An 18,803-nucleotide genomic window follows, 5' to 3' on the forward strand; every position below is an offset into this window, starting at 1 on the left:
TTTATTCTAAGCTGTATTTGAGTTTTAACAGTATTCACTCTGGTTACTGTGAAGCATACTAGTATTCTAACAGCAATTTCTGAGAGGATCCTTGCAGAAACGCAAATGTAGTTTCTTACAGCCTATGCATTTCTGCACTACTGCTGATGCTTCATTAGATTCTTGTCTTCAAATCAGCTCTTGTAAACCGGCACTAAAAGATTATAGCACTTTTCTGGGGTCTGAAATCTTATTGTACTTCTTCTGGTGAAAGTTCCAGAGTGAGAGTAACCAAAGTAGTGGGGAAATCACTTCCGTAAACTGAACGCCTAGTTGCTTTTAGTGACTTTGCTCCTAAGATATCTGCTGATGCATTCTTGCTCTCATACCTCATCTTGTAGGAATCATGCTACTGTCTATACCCTCTCTGTCTCTTAGTAATACATCCACAATATTTACCACTCGTATTTATCGTATTATCTCCCGTACTTATAAGGTATCTTCTCCGTCGTCTACTTCTTCCTCCATACTCACCACCACCCTGCCACCACTTGTGAGATGTTCTGGAAGGGTATCAATGTGGAAACTAAACCACGATTAAAGGGTATCAATTTTTTTTTGAAATTAACATTAATTCATTGATTCAAAGTCATACGACATCTACAATAGAAGTAGAAACTAAACAAATACATATCAAAATGGAATAAATACAATCCTAATATGACAAAACCACGATCGTTGATCAGATCTAACGCTTCTAAAAACCCTCGTCTTTCACATCGCTGTCTGATGCAGCCTTCTGCAAGGGGATCTGTCGATCATTTGTAGTTTTCAAATAGAACTGGATTTAATTCAAGTGATTGTAAATGAAGTCTTGACATCTGTTGCAATTCCGTACAAATTTCAATCAACAAATTGACATCTTGAATTACACAAAAACCTAAAAACAAAGTCTCCACACTCTCACATGGAGAGAGATAAAACCCAATATATGGATAGATATAACCCAATATGGGTAGAAAAACTCTTCATTAGATAGAGACTGAAATTGATTAAAATTATAAACATATAAAACTAGTAACAAAACGGGGAAAAAAAGGGGATTAGCACCGCCCAAAAGGTAGTAGTAGCCCCTAGGGTTAAATGAAGTTAAATTCAATTCAATTCAAACAAATTTTATCAGTTCAGTTCAGACAAATTAAATTCACTTCAATCCAAAAAGAATAGAGTTTAAAAGCAGTTGATTTTAACCGGTTCTTATATTCTCCATCACAGTATTTTTGTAGAATCCCTCCATATTGGTAAAAAAAAAAAAAAAAGTTACCGTTGCGGCGCCATCGTGGGAGAATCGCACGGCCGTCAATCGTCATTAGAGGTTATACAAAGAAAAGGGTATCGCTAATCAGTGTTAAACGGTAAAAATGTCGGAGGATCTGAAATCGAAAAGCAGAGGAGCTCGTCAATGCTCTCTTTGTCATCTTCGAAGACCTGCTCTTAAACGCCCTAAAACTCTTCAACAGGTTTTTCATCATCTTCTTCTTTTTTATTTCTCAATTCTTCATATATGCAGTTTTTGAAGCTTTGTCTTATTGTCTTATCGTTGATTTTCCAGTTAAGATTGTATATAGAAGTACTTAATTCTAAAACCCTAACAATTCTAAGATTATTTATGCTTTTAGTAATCTGAATTTTTAAGTATTAAATTACTTACTTTTAAGATGATGTGTAATGAGGAGGATAGAAGTTCTTCATATTTGCAATTTAAGAAGCATATCGTTGATTTTTCAGCTTAAGATTGTGCACTTGATGCTAAAACCCTGGAAATTCTGAAACTTTTTTCTGTTTTTATCATGTAAAATTTGAAGAAAGGTTCATGCTTGTGTGTAACTGATAATCTTAATGTTAGTTGATGCTTTATACGATTTCTGCATATTCAGAAGCATACGTTTGAATTTCTAGCTTAAATTTTTCTGATTCATCATGTGTTTGAAGAACAGGTTCATGATTGTATTTATGACTCATCTGATACTTCAATTCATCCATAAGATGATCAGATGATAACTTTGCAATTTTAGAAGCATAATGTTATTTTCCAGCTTAAGATTGTTCACTTAATCATAATACTCGAATAATTCTGAAATCATTTATGTTTTTATGATGTGTTGAAGATGAGGTTCACATTTGTATATTACATAATCTGGAGTTTCAATTTATCCATTTTTTCTGATGAATCATTGACTCTTAAGATGATGCATGATGTAAAATTATTCATATTTGCAATTTTAGAAGCATAGTGTTGATTTTCAAGCTTAAGATTGTGCTATATAATGATAAAATGCTCGATTTTCTCTATTTTTTTTGGTGGTTGAAGATTTGCAGGGAATGTTTTTATGAAGTGTTTGAAGAAGAGATTCATGATTGTATAGTAGATAATCATCTGTTTAAGCCTGGGGAACGCGTTGCTATTGGTGCTTCTGGTGGAAAAGGTAATCTGTTAGACATTATCTTCCAAATGAATTGTTGTTGACAAACATGCTTTTAGGTTATAGGATATTTGATTTATTGTATTGGGATTTGAAGTTCAACAACTATTCGTCTATTGGAGAGGGTCTAACGAGCAATTTATGATTAATAGTGTATTGATCTTTTTGGTCGTAGATGATTTGCAGTAAGAGTTGTTGGTCATGTGATTAGAGGGATTGATAAATATCAAGATGACTAAAGTTGAGGGAGCATCTTTTTGGTCGTATAGCTTAAGCTTGGAATTTAGTGAGGGAGCATCATGTGTATTCTTAAATCTTAACCCGTGTTAATAACAAGGCATCTAATTAACAAGGTCTTTATGCTCTGAAATCTAGTTGTGTTTGGGAACTTTTGTTTTCTTTGCGAAATTCTATTTTTATCACCCTATTTCTACTGGAATGATTTAGAATGAAGATGTTTTTTTTCTTAGATCTGTAGTGAAAAATTTTCAAATTCAAAATATTAATACTTCTTTCATCCTATTGGTGGCAATGTGTATGTGTATTCTTGTTTCCTGATTATTTGTGTCTGTAATGTTTTATCCTATAGTAGTGGTTGGTTTTAGAAAATATACATTCTAAATTTCCTAATGATAGCTGCCTGAATTATCATAGGAATATGTTAGTTGAATAAGAGGTCATGTTACAATACAGGCCAAGTTATGTTATAAAAGTTATGTCTTCTTACGCATAAGAGTTGCTTTTTGTTTTTTAAATTGTATTTTATTTTGATGATTAACTACTTTTCAGATTCCACTGTCCTTGCATATGTGTTGTCAGAGTTGAATCGGCGACACAACTATGGTCTGGATCTCTTCTTATTATCAGTTGATGAGGGCATCACAGGTTACAGGGATGACTCACTTGAAACTGTAAAAAGGAATGAAATCCAAGTGAGTTGGTCATGTTTTTAACTTTAATGAGCTTTTTTTATTGATTTTTATTTAATGAATAGTGTGTCTATTTAGCTGTAATATATGTTTGCAATAGCCTTTCCAGACTTAAATTTTACATGTAGTTAAGTGAATAACATAGCACGCCTATAATCTATCTATATCCATCAGCGGTATGCACTTATCCATCTAAAAGTTGTTAGCAGTATACTGATTATTGAGAGTTTATGATGAAAGTTGGCTCTTAGCTATTTGTGTTTTATGTAACCAATTGAATGTAAAGTGTTCAGAAAAAGATAACTTTTGTATGTGGCATGACATTAGGACATAAAACTTTATCAAAAATAAGGAAGTCGAACAAAAGATAGTGCCATTTGGGGAAAAGTACTTGTGATATGATTCTTTATCTCTACGTAAAACTCTGCCTTATCAAACTATCAAACATTGACAAGGTCCAAATTTCGTTACCTTGGACTCAATAGAATCTTACACAGTTACATACTGGCTACTGCCATGTTATGAAAATTTTGTATGCTTTTGGTCTAAATCAAAGTGTCATACCCCTATGGCGTGTAACGGTTACAAATAATTAAGGTTAACTTCCTACCTGTAATATAGGTATCAATTCAGGGGGTCAAAAGTAGAAAGGGAAATAATATTGGGGGAGTAACAGTTACAAATAATTAAGTTTAAGTTCCTACCTGTAATATAGGTATCAATTCAGGGGGTCAGAAGTAGAAAGGGAAATAATACTGGGGGAGTAGTTTTCGATAGTTTCTCAAGGCCCAAGGGGGTATTCTGTATCTGAGTTTCGCAACATTATCTGTAATCAACAGAACTAAAAAACAAGGGAGAGGAAGAATAAACATTTAGAAAAAACAGAAGCAAGGAACTCAAAAAAGAAAAACACACAAACTTAATTTTCTGGAGCTACGTGACTAACCTATGCAAGAAAACAAAACATAAACATAAAATTAAAAACTGAAAAAAAAAGAAACTAACATATTGGGATGGCGTAGAAGAGAAGATTTTCAATTGCAGTTCTAAAGTATAGTATAGAAAAAAATTTCACAAAAAAGAAAAAGAAAAAAATTTAGCGGAGAAGAGACAACGGTAGGAGACAGTTGATGAGGACAAAACAGGGGAGAGAGAAGCAATTGTGATTTGTGAGTCTGGATGGAAAAGTTACCCTAGGAGACCCCGGGGTAATTTTTACCCCCATTTTTAGGGTGGAAGTATATTACCCCCTTTAATTTTATCCCCTATCCGAACTAACACAATGCTCAGACTTTATTCCCCCTTATTTTCCCCCCTTATTCCCCTCGATCCAGGCACCCCCTAAATGAAGAGTTTGAATAACATGAAACTCCAACTATCTTCATTAAAAACTAGTGCCAAGCAAACCCTGACTCACATAGGCTACTAAATGCTGAGTTATATTATGTATGATACTGGGGTGGGTGATGTGGGTTTGGTCTGGCAGAGAGTGGAGAATGTTGAATTTTGACATTGACTAAATTTTGGATTGGAGGAATGTTTGTCAACATTCAGGAGTCCATATATGGCAAGGCAATTTGTTTGTTTCTTGAACTCTCTTTTGTCAGTTAGCACTATTACGATAGGTGGATAGGAATGAATTTTTGCTGGCATATGCTACTATGTGACTACGTCAGTTGATCAGCTGTGTTATATCTTCGACTTTAAGCAGTTCTGTATTCATATGTTTGCCGTATACATCGAGGTTGTCTTTTACGAATATATAGTTTGTAATTGCATACCAAGCTAAGCACGGCCTAGTGGTTGGGATTGTGCCTTCCAATGTTGGGGGTTAAATTCCCACTAGGGGCACTTTGAGGGTAGCGATTTTCCCTACCCACCCCCCTACTCTCACAGTCTCTAGCCCGCTAAGCCGGGCTGGATTGACCTGTGCGAGGTCCCGGTCCGGTAGGGCACTTTGAGGGTAGCGATTTTCCCTACCATCCCCCCTACTCTCACAGTGTCTAGCCTGCTAACCCGGGCCGGGTTGACTAGTGCGAGGTCCCCCTACTCTCAGAGTCTCTAGCCCGCTAACCCGGGCTGGATTGACCTGTGCGAGGTCCCGGTCCGGTAGGGCACTTTGAGGGTAGCGATTTTCCCTACCATCCCCCCCTACTCTCACAGTGTCTAGCCCGCTAACCCGGGCCGGGTTGACTAGTGCGAGGTCCCGGTCCGGTGGGCTATTCATCTTACCAATCCAAAAAAAAAAAAAGTTTGTAATTGCATGCTTTTCTGACTTCACAGCTTGATGTTTTCTGGCTGATTCTTTTTTCTGTGACAAGTTGATTTTCTTAAATTACTCATTTTAATGTACGTCCAAATTGTTTCGAGAACTCATGCTATTGATTAATTTCATGCTTACTGCATCTAGTATATGTTTATTGTTTATTCACTTGTTGTAATTTGTTTGCCAATGTTCTGATTAGATGCATTGTCCCCTTCTTGTACTTAGTATGGGTTGCCCCTGAAAGTTGTTTCTTACAAAGATTTGTACGGATGGACAATGGATGAGATAGTGAAGATGATAGGGTTAAAGAACAATTGTACGTTCTGTGGAGTATTCAGGCGTCAGGTATGCAAGTCAGTATTATTACTCACATTTACAAGTCAATGTACTTCTCTCCTGTTGTCAAGGAGTGAAGCAACTGAATTTTTCTTCGTGAATGAGATTTTACGGGCTCATATATTTCCATTTGAGAAGTAAAGTTGATCTATTTTTTTTTTTTTTTGAATAGATAACAGTTGATCTATTCTATGGTTGCCTAATCTTTTTATTTGTATTCAAGGCCCTTGATCGAGGTGCTGCAATGTTGAAAGTAGACAAGCTTGTTACCGGACACAATGCAGATGATATTGCTGAGACAGTGCTATTGAACATATTACGTGGAGATATTGCCAGGTATTACCTTCATTTGCTGACATCTCATCCCACTAAATGATATCATCTTGACCGCAACAACCCCCCCCCCCCAACCAACACACACATACCAGAATCCCCAAAGAAAAAAAAACACACGAACAAAAGGGATCTGATTGGTTCAGATGTGCTGCGAAGGGAACTAAGATCCCATTATAATCGCCGAGCCTCAATTTCGGTGTCTTCCATGTGTGTGTATATGATATTGTGTTCCATCTTATTGTAACACTCCCAAAATTCATACACGTCTAAACTACGTTGTATTGACTTAGGAAGTGTTACCGTCGCGGTGAAACGCAGGGCTTATTGAAATTAAAACATTACCTTACTCCTTATTATGAAATTTAAATTGCAGTGGATATAAAATGTTAACTACAACTTGGGAATCACTATTAACCCCTTTTTTATTTAAAACAATTAACTAAATAATTCATAAACAAACTCTAAAAGGTCCATCTTATTGTAACACGCCCAAAATTCATACACGTCTAAACTACGTTGCATCGACTTTGGAAGTGTTACCACATCGGTGAAACGCAAGGCTTATTGAAATTAAAACATTACCTTACTCCTTATTAATTGCAGCGGCAATAAAATGTTAACTACAACTCGAGAATCACTATTAACCCCAAACAAACTCTAGAAGGTTCAATCAAAACACTTAAAAAGTTTATAAAACAAAGAGTATCCCATGTATGCCCGAACTCATGCATCATCATCAACGTACCTAATCTGCTCCCCATTGAATATCGATGGTTTATTATAGATCAACAAACAAACACAAATAACAAACAATCAGCTATGCTGAGTACATACTTAAACAGTTAAATAATATACCAAGTATAATCAATATAATAAGAATCATTCCTAGACATGATACTACGAGAGTTTTACATTTCATTACTTTTCTAACTAAATTGGCAACGAACGGGTACCGTCATCTTTCTAGAATCATACGGGCTACTTAATCCTTAATATACAACTCGGTCTATTAGATGGAATACAAATACGGCTTCGTTCCGCTTCACACACATCACTTTAGTATGCATACCCTCAAGATCGTACGAAACCTTCCGCCTACTTGAGTTATCAAAATTTATAAGGACACTAGTGTCAAACTATGATTGCGTAGGAGTGTAGAACAAGTCCTACACACCCTCATTGTTCACTACTTGTAGGGATTCCAAGTACAAGTCTATCGCCAACTATCTTTCTTAGTAATTTTTATTCATATAACACATTTACATTACTTAATTCTTTAGTTTAGGCAACCTCTTGTAACATCCTTGCTACAACAATAAATCATAGGACTCCAATCCAATTCTCATTTTATGCTTGCGATACGATAGAATTACGCATACCAATAATAAATCATTCCAACTCAAAAGTCATACAATAAGGAAATACATACAGATTTTCAATTGATTTTATGTTACCGAACAATCTCATCAATCATAACCAACAATAGTTCCCTATCATGATTCTAAGTTCCAATAAAACAATTCATAACCTAACATGATACTAACGTATCTAATTGAATTAGTACGCTTACATACCTTGTAACGGAGAATCTTCGCTCACTACTTAAAACGTTCCGCTTATGAAAATTGGGACATGATCGAATAATAAAAGTATTTCAGTGCTAAGTCCTTGATATTATTAAAATAAAAACCAGCTTATCTAACTATGTAAAATATGATGTTTTAAATATTAAAAATAATCAAACTTGAAATAGTTTCTTTTCATAAATTTTAGTGAAACTAACATATTTAGGACTTAATAGTATGTTTGCAAATCTGATTTCTTCTAACTTATATTATACTTGTTTATAACAATAGAACTTACACAAATATACATAAGTGTAATAAAATCAGAATTGAAAATCAAAATCATCATAAGAACTAATAGTATAATTATAAATCTGATTTCTTTTAATTCAAAATACTTTATTATAATCACAAAACTTAATCAAAGATACATAAGAATTATGAAGTAAGATTTTACAATTAAATTAAGTAGGAAAGAAGAGAATTTTTTATTTATTTATAGGAATTACCGGACCGATTCACCGGGGACAACCACCGGCGACGGGAACCCGGCAGCAACACTAGCTAGTAGCCACACACCACACACTCGAAGGTTCGAGCCCACGCATGCACCACTTGTCGCACCCCACACTCGAGGCACTCGACCTCGTCCGCACAACACACCACACTCGACCTTGTTTGCGCAGCACACCACGCTTCGCACCACAACACGTTCGACTTGCACCCTCGAGTCTCTCACAGCATGCTCGACTCGCACAGCACACCCACGCTCGAGCCTCGCACACCGCACACACCCTCAACTCTTAGCACTCGACCCTCGCTCAAGGCCTCGCACCACAGAATGTCGATGATGGTCGACGCACACCGGGAAGAAGGCGTAGGAGAAGAAAGAAGAAGTGCTGGAGCAGAAAGAAAAGTGACAAGGGAGAAGAAAGAGGAGGAGAGAGAAAGCGTTTGGGGAAAACAGCTAATTAAAGTTAGGGTTTTATTTTTTATTTTATTTTTCTTTCTTCTCTTATTTATAGCATGAAAAACTTAGGTTTAATAGGATTTATTTCCAAATAAAATTTCTATTTCCTATTTTATTCATTTGAAAAATAAAATAAAACCGAATTAAAATATGATTAGCTACAAAAAGTAGGTTGTATAGTTAAATTATAACTGTAGGCTTATCCAAACTGTATTTTTCTGTAAATAATATTAAAAATACTTTCAACTCTATTTTCTTATTCATAAAAGAATAACTCCCAAAAATTCGGAGTATTACACTTATTATAGTCCCTGAGTCTGATAATTTTTCATGCGTAGATTGAGTAGATGCACCTCAATAACAACCGGAGAAGATGGACCAATTCCAAGATGCAAGCCGTTTAAATATACATACGAGAAGGAGATTGTTATATATCCTTGCATTAAATACCATGTTTATCTAGAAGCTTTGCCTAAATTCAATGATGTGGCATGTCTTAAAGTAACTGCCATTTGCATTTAAGTGTTGGTGTTTTATTGTTTGTTTGTTTTATTTTAGTAATTGATATCAATGTGAACCTTGACCACACAATTTACGTATGCGTATTTCAAGAGGCTGGATTACTTCTCTACTGAATGTAAGTTTGTACTTGCATTTATTTGGTTGTGTCCTTGCCTTCTGTTTACAGAACATGTTCCAAAAAAATTTATCAAGTGACTCTATGTGATGAGAGACCAGATTATGAATATTTTACTATATAGGGGAGGGGGGTAATATTTGAAAGAGTAGCTTAATGGTTTTGTTTTCACTTCTTCAATAATTGTTTGGCCTAGACTAGAATAGCTGTCAATGATTGGAAGAACTCTAGATTTCTCAAAAATGCTGAAGATCTCTAAAACCCCATCCTCCAAGGCTGTACTAAATTTGATGTATAGTGGATGCTTGTATGTAGGGCATGCTTCTACTTTTTTTATGATTTTATCTATAGTCTTCGTTAGTGTTTTTGCTCTTTCAAATATATTATGAAATCCCACTTCTAGCCTCTAGGAGTCTTTTTATCATTCTAAACTTGGCAACTTGTGCTGTCTGCAGGCATTTACTCTCCAAATGCATATCGTGGTTTTGCACGGGAATTCATTAAAGATTTGGAGAGGATTAGGTCTTTGTTCACGTGACTTTTTCTCTTTCCCTTTTTAGTGGAAGCTTCTCATATATTCTGATTAATAAAAATGTTGTAAAATATTTCATTAGACCCAGGGCCATACTCGATATCATTAAATCAGGAGAAAGCTTTAGGATTGCCACTTCAACAAAAATGCCAGAGCAGGGAACTTGTGAGCGTTGTGGTTATATATCAAGTCAGGTATCTTGTACTTCCTCTTGTCAATCATTAACTTCCAATTTCTGTATGTTACTTCGAAAACTTTGTTCTCACCATGAGCTGATCTGTGAGTCTCTAGTTTCCTTTTTGGTGTTTTTAGTGATCAGCCCCAACTTTCTGAGTTTTCCTCTGAAGTACCCTTCACTCTTTCAGCCCTTTGGTCTGGGACTGATCTTTGTCTCAGACTCGCAGGCAGTTACATTTATTTCTGCCATCAGTTTGTTACGATCGATTTGCTTATTTGCAACTTGTTTGCACGAGGGAAAGGGAAGTTAATGATGATCAGTAGAGAGAAGAGCTTATTTCTGTTATAGCGCATCAAATTGTATTCAGAAATAATTTTTACAGAAACTGGGTTTCTTAAAGCTTTTTTTTTAGTTATGTCCAGTCTTGCTACTTATTCCTTGAATGCTAAATTTTATATTTCTGTCCTGTGTGCAGAAATGGTGCAAGGCTTGCGTCTTGCTTCATGGCTTGAACCGTGGTCTTCCGAAGTTGGGAATTGGGAGGAGTCGTGGTCATGAAAATGATGAGTGTAAAGAGGAAGCTAAACAAATAAATGGAAGCAAGGAGGTCCAAGGGAAACCATGTGGAAATATAGACTTCTGATGCTAATATCTTTGTATTATGTTTCCTTAATGCGTAATCAGGTTCATGTTGTTGAGGACCTGCTTCATTATAACACAGAGAAGTATGCTGAAGGATTTATTGTTCTGTTATGTTATGAAGATAGCCAAAGGAAGAGGTCAATAGCCAACATTTGATTGTCATTTTCTCAATTTTTATCAGTTTTTTTATCATCAATACATTCGAGCAAACCTTGGGAATAAGGCTTAGTTGTTGTTGTTGTTGTAATACATTCGAGCAAAATATTGCTAATTAATTATGTACTTCGTATTCAACAATGAGAATTTTTGTTAGAAATGATAAACAGATCCAAGAGAACTAATCAATACTGTAACTTGTACAAGTAAGATTTAAATTGTCTATCATTGCCTAGGTACTTAGGGATGACAAATGAACATTGAGATCAGATTGAATCACATTTGTATTAGATTTGATTCGGGAAATAGAGTTATGTTCAACCATATTTAGTTCTTTCTTTCATAAGTCGTGTGGTTTTGGTTTCATTAATCAACTAGGGTAATTAATTAATGCATTACCAATTAAATCTATTGCTAAATCTCAACTTTTCACATTTGAAAGATAATAGTTGTGTTTGACATTAAAATTAGGTAAGTGTCGTTTGTGCGAAGGAAGTAGGCGGGTCGAGGAAAGCAGGTCGGGTTTTTTTGAACACGCTACTTAAGACGAGAATAAGTAGGGCTTTTAGAACCTATTGTTTTTCTTTTTGCTCTAACATGGCCTTTAAATATGCTTCATATGCCCAGTGCAAGGTTCATGCTCATGAGTTATGAGATACACAAATTTCATTTGTCTTATGTTTTGGCCAATTTAAGAGGAGCATACAATGTGTTAAATTGTTAATATTGTTTTGGCATTTGCCTAGAAAGAAATGATGACTGTTTCCGAGGTTAGTTCTCTGCTTGATTAGCTAAATGATATCTCATACTCTTTTCCAGTTCCCCATTCAAACTCTATTCTTCTAAATATGTTAGTGTTGATATTGTAACGCTAGATATACAAATGAATGTGACATGGTTGCTAGACTTGCTACCTCACTCAATTCTCTTAAGATGTTACGAAGGAAGTATAGCAATGGAGTAGAGAATGTAAGGGGATTGGAAGAAAGGGGATGTATTGTATTATACGGCATTGATGCTACTCAAATGAGCCAGCTTTACTTCCTGTCGACTCAGGCTATGTTTAGTTCAACTGAAATCTTCTGATCTGATCTGATTTGATCTGAACTTATCTGATTTACAGGATCTTATTTTTATAAAATATATTATTACTATTATATTATTACTTTGTACTTCATTATTATGCAGTTCATTATAAGATCTTATTTATAGTATTACTATTATTATCATTTTAATTCTATCACAACTTTTACACAACTTTTATTAATAATAATAATTATTATTATTATTATCATTATTATAATAACGACAACAATAATTATAATCATGATAATAATAATTATTACTAAAAATAATTATATAACCCAAGTCATTAATTTATAAGAGCACTTATAAAATATTTCACACTTTCACTTAAAAAAAAGTCTCACACTTAAGAAGTCGGCAGACTCAACTCTTTTCTTTTCAAATAAAATAAAATAAGATATATACAAACAATTATGACTTGCGCAAGAAAGAAATGGATAGCGTGCAACTTCAAATAGCTAGTGAGATTTGGAATTCAGTAGGAAAAGGTATACCGAATCTAAATTTAAAATTTGTATCTCGCACTTAGCTTATTTTGAAATGTAATCTGGACTTAAGTACTTTCTTTGCATTGTCATGAATTTGAGCTATCATATTTTATATATTTCTTATTTTTTTCGCCAATCTTATGTTCTTAATACGTGGGTTTTAATTTTCTATTGTTTAATAACAACAAAATAACTTAAAATAATAATAACAATGACATTTATAATGATAACACACAAGATTAATAAGAATTATCAATATTAATAATTAATAAGTACAACATTAACAATAATAATCCTTTTGAACAAATGTACTAGTAAATAATAGTATTAATAGTAATAATGAGTTTTTAAATATAAGCATGATATGATCTGATCTGATTAGATCTGATATAAGCAAAAACAACTTGAATTGAACATAGCCTCAGAGGTCTGATAGCGTTATGTATAACTTTCTTCATGTCAGGTCTATGTTCTCCGAAGACACTGATTACGTACCACATCAAGCTGAACAAGCAGTTTTTTTTTTTTTTTTTTTTTGACAACAAGTACAAACATGTATACTAGATAACTCTACCTAACCTGGCTGCAGTAGCTAATACATGGGCAGGAGCAACTACTTCCCTACTAACCTTATGGATCTTACAGATATGAAATTTATTACAAAGTGCTTGTATATCATGTGCTAAAGTTGCAACTTCAAAAGGATATTGACGTTTGTGAAGTGCTTGAACAAGTTCTCTGTTATCCGAATAGATGTGAACGCGACTGATACCATTACTGAGTGCTTCGCGCAGCCCGCGAAGAATTGCATGAGCTTCAGTTTGAAGAGGAGATAAAGAAATTACCGCAGCATTTCCTTCAAAAGCTTTGTTATTGTTAAGAAGAGCTGACCAACCGATTCTCGCTCTTGGATGTTTCTGCTTATGACGCTTCCAAGCACCGTCAACTAGGACTATGCAATCTTCTTGAGATCGATTATCTTGAGAATCCAGGCACCTATCCAAGATTGTAGTGCCAGTGGGAGAGAGAGAAGAGTTTCTTCCTCTGATTTTGGTACTCTCGTTAACTTCTTTGAGGAGGGTTATTTTAGTGTCAATAATAGCTACAGGGTTCACCGCTTCACTCCTGAAGACGATGTTGTTTCTGTGAATCCATATAGCCCAAAGGGTTGTTATGAACTCTGTTGTACGTGTTGACTTGACACCATCTTCTTTCCAAAATAGCTTGAGGAAATTCATAATCCATTCCTCAATGGGTATGACGGGGGTGGGACATATTCTGATGCCCAAAAACGAACATGCCCAAACTCGAGATGATATACCACAATCCCTGAACAAATGACTTTCATTCTCTTTATGCTGCTTGCATAGTGGGCAAGTCTCTTGTATTGGAACGTTCCTTTTTAAAAGATTGGAATTAGTAGCTAGAGCCTTGTTTAGCAACCGCCATGTGAAAAATTTCCATTTGGGTTTGAGGTCGGAGGCCCAGAGTTTGTTCCAGAATTGCCTGTTTTCCTGTGAGATATTCAATGCTCCTTTGCTGGTCAGGTAGAACGCATATATATCCTTGACCTTGGGAACACCGGATTTGGACTCACTCCAAACAAAGCTATCCTGCAGGTCTTCCATAGGTATATGAGTGGATAATATCCTGATAGCGGTTTCAGAGGTGAAACATCTCCAAATGAGTGGAGTGTTCCATGTTTTCTGAGGTGAGATCAATAGATCCTTGACTTTTCGTATTCCCATGTCTGGTAGGTTAACCCCAGATTTCACTGTAACTGAGCCTTCCCTGAGCCATTTATCAGCTTCGATATTTGTGTCTGATCCATCTCCTATTTGTCTTGTAAATCCTTCCCGACAATCCTGGACTGCTCTGCAGAGGCCCCTGAAGCCCCAAGAAGCCCTGCCTAATTTCTTATTCTGTAATGCAATATTAACTGGGGACGCTTTATGTTTGGCTAAGAGAACTTGAGATATCAGCGACTGGTTTGAATTGTGGATTTTGATTGCTTGTTTTGCAAGAAGGGCTTTATTGAAGAGATGGACATTCCTTATCCCCAGCCCTCCTCCTCCTTTTGGTAGTTCAGTGACCCTCATGCTTTTCCAAAATATGGGCTTTGAGTTGCTAGAGTTGGCCCATAGGAATCTAGCAAAAATCGAATTTATATTATCTGTCGTGGTCTTAGGAATGAGGAACACACTGAGAATGTTAAGGCTTAGCATGGAGAGGATGTTGTTGATGAATATGACTCTTCCTGCATGCGACAGAGATAGGTGATGCCAGCTGGAAACTTTTTTCTCAACTTTTTCCACTAATGGGTGAAATTTTCGAGAGCTTCTACCATCCACTTCGATGTTACACCCTAAGTATTTGCCTAAAGTCTCTTCCGAGGGGGTGCCGACAATACATCTCATAAATCTCTTGAATCTAGTGGGTGTGTTTGGACTGAACATGATATGTGACTTGCTGTAGTTGATTACCTCGCCTGACAATCTGCTAAAGCGAGCGAGAATATTCTTCACACCTGCGCAAGCTTCCGGGGTAACTTTGAAGAAAGTCAGCGAATCATCTACGAAAAACAGGTGAGACAAAGCCGGACTAGATCTACATAGTTTGATTCCTTGAAATGATTCATTGCTAACACCGTTAATTAACAATCTAGACAACATATCCATTACCAAGATGAACAGGTAAGAGGAAAGAGGGTCACCCTGTCTTAGTCCGCACGTCGGTTTGAATCTTTGTGTGGGCTCACGGTTGACAATGATAGAGTATGAGACAGTGGTGACACATTGCATAATCCATTGACAACATATTGTCGGGAATCCCATTTGTGTCAGAAGCCAGTATAGGAAGTCCCAATCTACTTTGTCATATGCCTTAAACATGTCAATCTTAAGAGCGGCTAAGTATTGCGCACCTTTCTTACGATGTTTGATTAGATTGACAATCTCGTGTGCAATGAGGCAGTTATCTGAAAGCAATCTTCCTGGAACAAACGCATTTTGATAAGGGGTCACAATGCACTTTAAGATTGGTTTCAGCCGGTTGGTGATGATTTTCGAGATGATTTTGTAGATTACATTGCACAAGCTGATTGGTCTAAACTGACTTGCTTCTTCAGGGCGCTCTTTTTTATGGATTAGGCAAATATTGGTCAGGTTCCATTCTTGAAGTATAAAACCTGTGGCGAAAAAATGAGAAACCGCCCGCCATATATCTTCCCCGACAATTGACCAGTGCTTCTGATAGAAAATGGCAGGAATGCTGTCTGGTCCCGGAGCTTTAAGCCTCCCCATTTGGAATACTGCATGTCTGACTTCTTCTCTCGAAACTGGCTTGACAAGTTCTTCTTTATGCGTAGTGTCGATTTGCGGCACTAAGTGCTGGATCTCATCCAGCTCATCCCAGAATTCTTGGTTATGTTGCGATCCTTGGAAGATATTTGTGAAGTAACCGAGAAATTCGTTCTGGATATCTTGATTTGTCGAAACCCATCTCCCTGCTGAATTTTTGAGCACCAGGATCTCATTCTTGTGCTTACGACTTTTTGCTTTACGGAAGAACCATTTGGTGTTTGAGTCCTCCCATGTCTTCCATCTGCTCTTTGCCCGTTGTTGCCAGAACTTTAGTTGAATTTCCAGATTGTGGATGCTCTCCTTTTTAGCTTCTTCGTCCAAAACACCACCATCACTCTGAGGTAGGGTAGCTTGAATCTCCCCACACTTGGTAAGAAATTTTTCCCAATTGATATTGTTCTCGTCCTTGTAGTTTTTGCACCATTGGAAGAGCTTGAATCTCACATTCCGACACTTTTGAGCTACTTCGTACATCGGAGAGCCGCTATAAGAGAATTGCCAGTGGGTAGAAATGATAGACTCCACTTCCTTGAAATCGAAGCACCAAGCTTCCATTTTGATGGGTGACTTCTTTTTTGGATTGATCGGCGATGTAATGAGAAGAATTGGACTGTGATCTGAGATAAGGATCGGCATATTCAAGATCATTACTTCCGAATATCTATGTAGCCAATTTTTTGTAGCATAAGCCCTGTCCAATCTTTCATAGACACCTTCTGATTCTGATCGATTATTACACCAGGTGAAGTTTTGTCCTTGGAATTTGATTTCTGAGAGTCCGAGTTGATTTCTCCATAAAGAGAATTGCTCTTTACCCGGGATGTACTCCGATCCTCCCATTTTTTGATTGAGAAATTCGAGTTGATTGAAATCTCCCATGATGACTGTGTCTGGTGAGTTTCGATTTACATATTCGGATATCATCTCCCAAATTGGTAAAGGGCTTCCTAATGAATGCAAAGTTGCTGCTCGTGAGGTCCGAGAAGGAAGGGAACCATATAATAAGTGGGATTTGGCCAAGAAGGCTTCGAAAATTGGGCTCTCCTTCAGCATAAGGGGCCCTTTTATAAGACTGACTACCCAGTAAGCGTGCTCATGGCTTCTTTGCAAATGACAAATGTATAGCTTCAAAATCACAACGCAATGTGTGATGCAATGAAACAAAAAAGACCTTAGTCATGAGAATTACTTGCTACCTATGCAAGTGTCTAAGTCAAGGCTATTGTTTATGCTGGTTTTCACTTTAACATCACATGCTCATATTGGGACATCAACAACTAGATTAAGATGACTTAAAGGAACTAAATGCAAGGGGAATCAACAAGGAATGACACAATGAGATGGTGAGGCGGAAAAACCCCGATGAAGGTGGGTAAAAAACCGCGGTGGATATGAAACCCACCAATCCACTATATGCAATTGATGTTCAAAGTAAGCGACAATCAATACACCATAGAATGATCAATCTAACTACAACTTGTAGAAGAATAAATAATAATGAAAAATAACAAGTAATGTTTAACAATGCGATCTGTATGCTTGAATATTCAGAGAGAAAAATAATTGCTTGTTAACTTGTGTTCTTCCGTTGCTTTCTACACCTCCTATAACTCCTTCCTTCACGCGATTCCTAGAATCTCGGACATAAGTTACCAATGACTACCACGTTCTTCCCACTATCATGTCGTGCTCAATGAGACAATGACTCCGTGGGACAGACATGGAAAATAGACATTGTTAGGAAACAGGGTGTTGTAGTTTGATTAATGCGGAACAGAAAATCAATGAAATAATAAAGGCGAGAAAACAATAAAGATGAACAAACAATGAACACAAGGATTTACGTGGTTCGGTCAAATTTGACCTACGTCCACAGGTGGGGGATTAGAGCTTCTTCACTATAATGGAGAAAAACCAGAGGGAATAATACAAGGAGTCCTAAATTATAGAGGCTAAAAGTGTTTCGTAAGTTGTGTCAATAATAATGAACACCATGAAGCCCTTTTATAATCATAAGGAGCCCCGTACAAACCCTAAAAGATAACTCAAAAACAAAAAAATACCGAAAAGCGCGTGTATCACAAAAATCGGCGCTCCGCCCGACCGGGTCGGGCGAAATCCGTCAGGTCGGGCTCGAGACGAAACAGTTTCGTCAATTCTTCGTAAAACAATCATAACTTTCTCGTTTCTCAGCAGAATTGCATATGACCTATCGTTGGAAAGCTCTTTGAACAAGCTATCACCTCCAATTTGAATCACATCAAAACCATCTATAGTTCGAGAAATATGTGCATTCAAAGTCAGCCTTAGGCCATTCACAAGATTTCAAGTCATAAATAACATACATTACTTTTCTCTCCATTATTATGGCGACGGTAAAGCTGATAGTTGTATGAGTATGAAGAAATTCGGAGTCAAGAAACTTGTATGAATTGTGGAGGCGCGCAAAAATGAATGGTATTTTAGTTTTTCTTTTCTTTAAAAGGTCGGATGAGTTATAATTAAACCCTTGTCATAAGAGACCTCTAATACTCAATGTACTAGTGTGTAGGATCTAATTTCTTAACTAAAGTAAATATACTACACACTAGTAGATTGAGTATTAGATATAGGAAAATTTGATTCAACTGGCTAACATGATTCGAATCTGATTCGAAAATAGCAGGTTATGATTAGGATTTTCACAATTTACATTTTTTAATTAAATAAGTCAGGTTAAGTTTGATACTTCTAACCCAAAATTAACTTGTTTTGACCAATCTAACTCATTTACATATAGATTTCCGAAAATATTGTACCTAAATTAGTGAAAATTTAAGAAATACTAATCACATAACACATACTTTCACTAGTAGAAT

General features: G+C 36.3%; 1 protein-coding gene across 2 annotated transcripts; it reads left to right on the forward strand.

Annotated features, from left to right (window-relative positions):
• The first annotated feature begins 1,267 nt into the window (after positions 1–1,267).
• On the forward strand, positions 1,268–11,200 carry LOC104908101 (cytoplasmic tRNA 2-thiolation protein 1). Of its 2 annotated transcripts, none has more exons than XM_010697186.4 (10): positions 1,268–1,499; positions 2,351–2,465; positions 3,282–3,394; positions 5,883–6,002; positions 6,217–6,329; positions 9,203–9,295; positions 9,461–9,501; positions 9,957–10,023; positions 10,116–10,227; positions 10,687–11,200. In XM_010697186.4, exons 1-10 carry the CDS (start codon positions 1,401–1,403, stop codon positions 10,852–10,854), a joined length of 1,041 nt encoding a protein of 346 aa, XP_010695488.1. In that variant the 5' UTR covers positions 1,268–1,400; the 3' UTR covers positions 10,855–11,200. The 2 variants fall into 2 exon arrangements, with proteins under 2 accessions (XP_010695488.1, XP_010695482.1); XM_010697180.4 differs by having other exon boundaries at positions 1,272–1,499; positions 3,252–3,394.
• Positions 11,201–18,803: the final 7,603 nt, after the last annotated feature.

This window comes from Beta vulgaris, chromosome 2 (genome assembly GCF_026745355.1).
Source record: "Beta vulgaris subsp. vulgaris cultivar EL10 chromosome 2, EL10.2, whole genome shotgun sequence".
Classification (NCBI taxonomy): Eukaryota; Viridiplantae; Streptophyta; class Magnoliopsida; order Caryophyllales; family Amaranthaceae; genus Beta; species Beta vulgaris.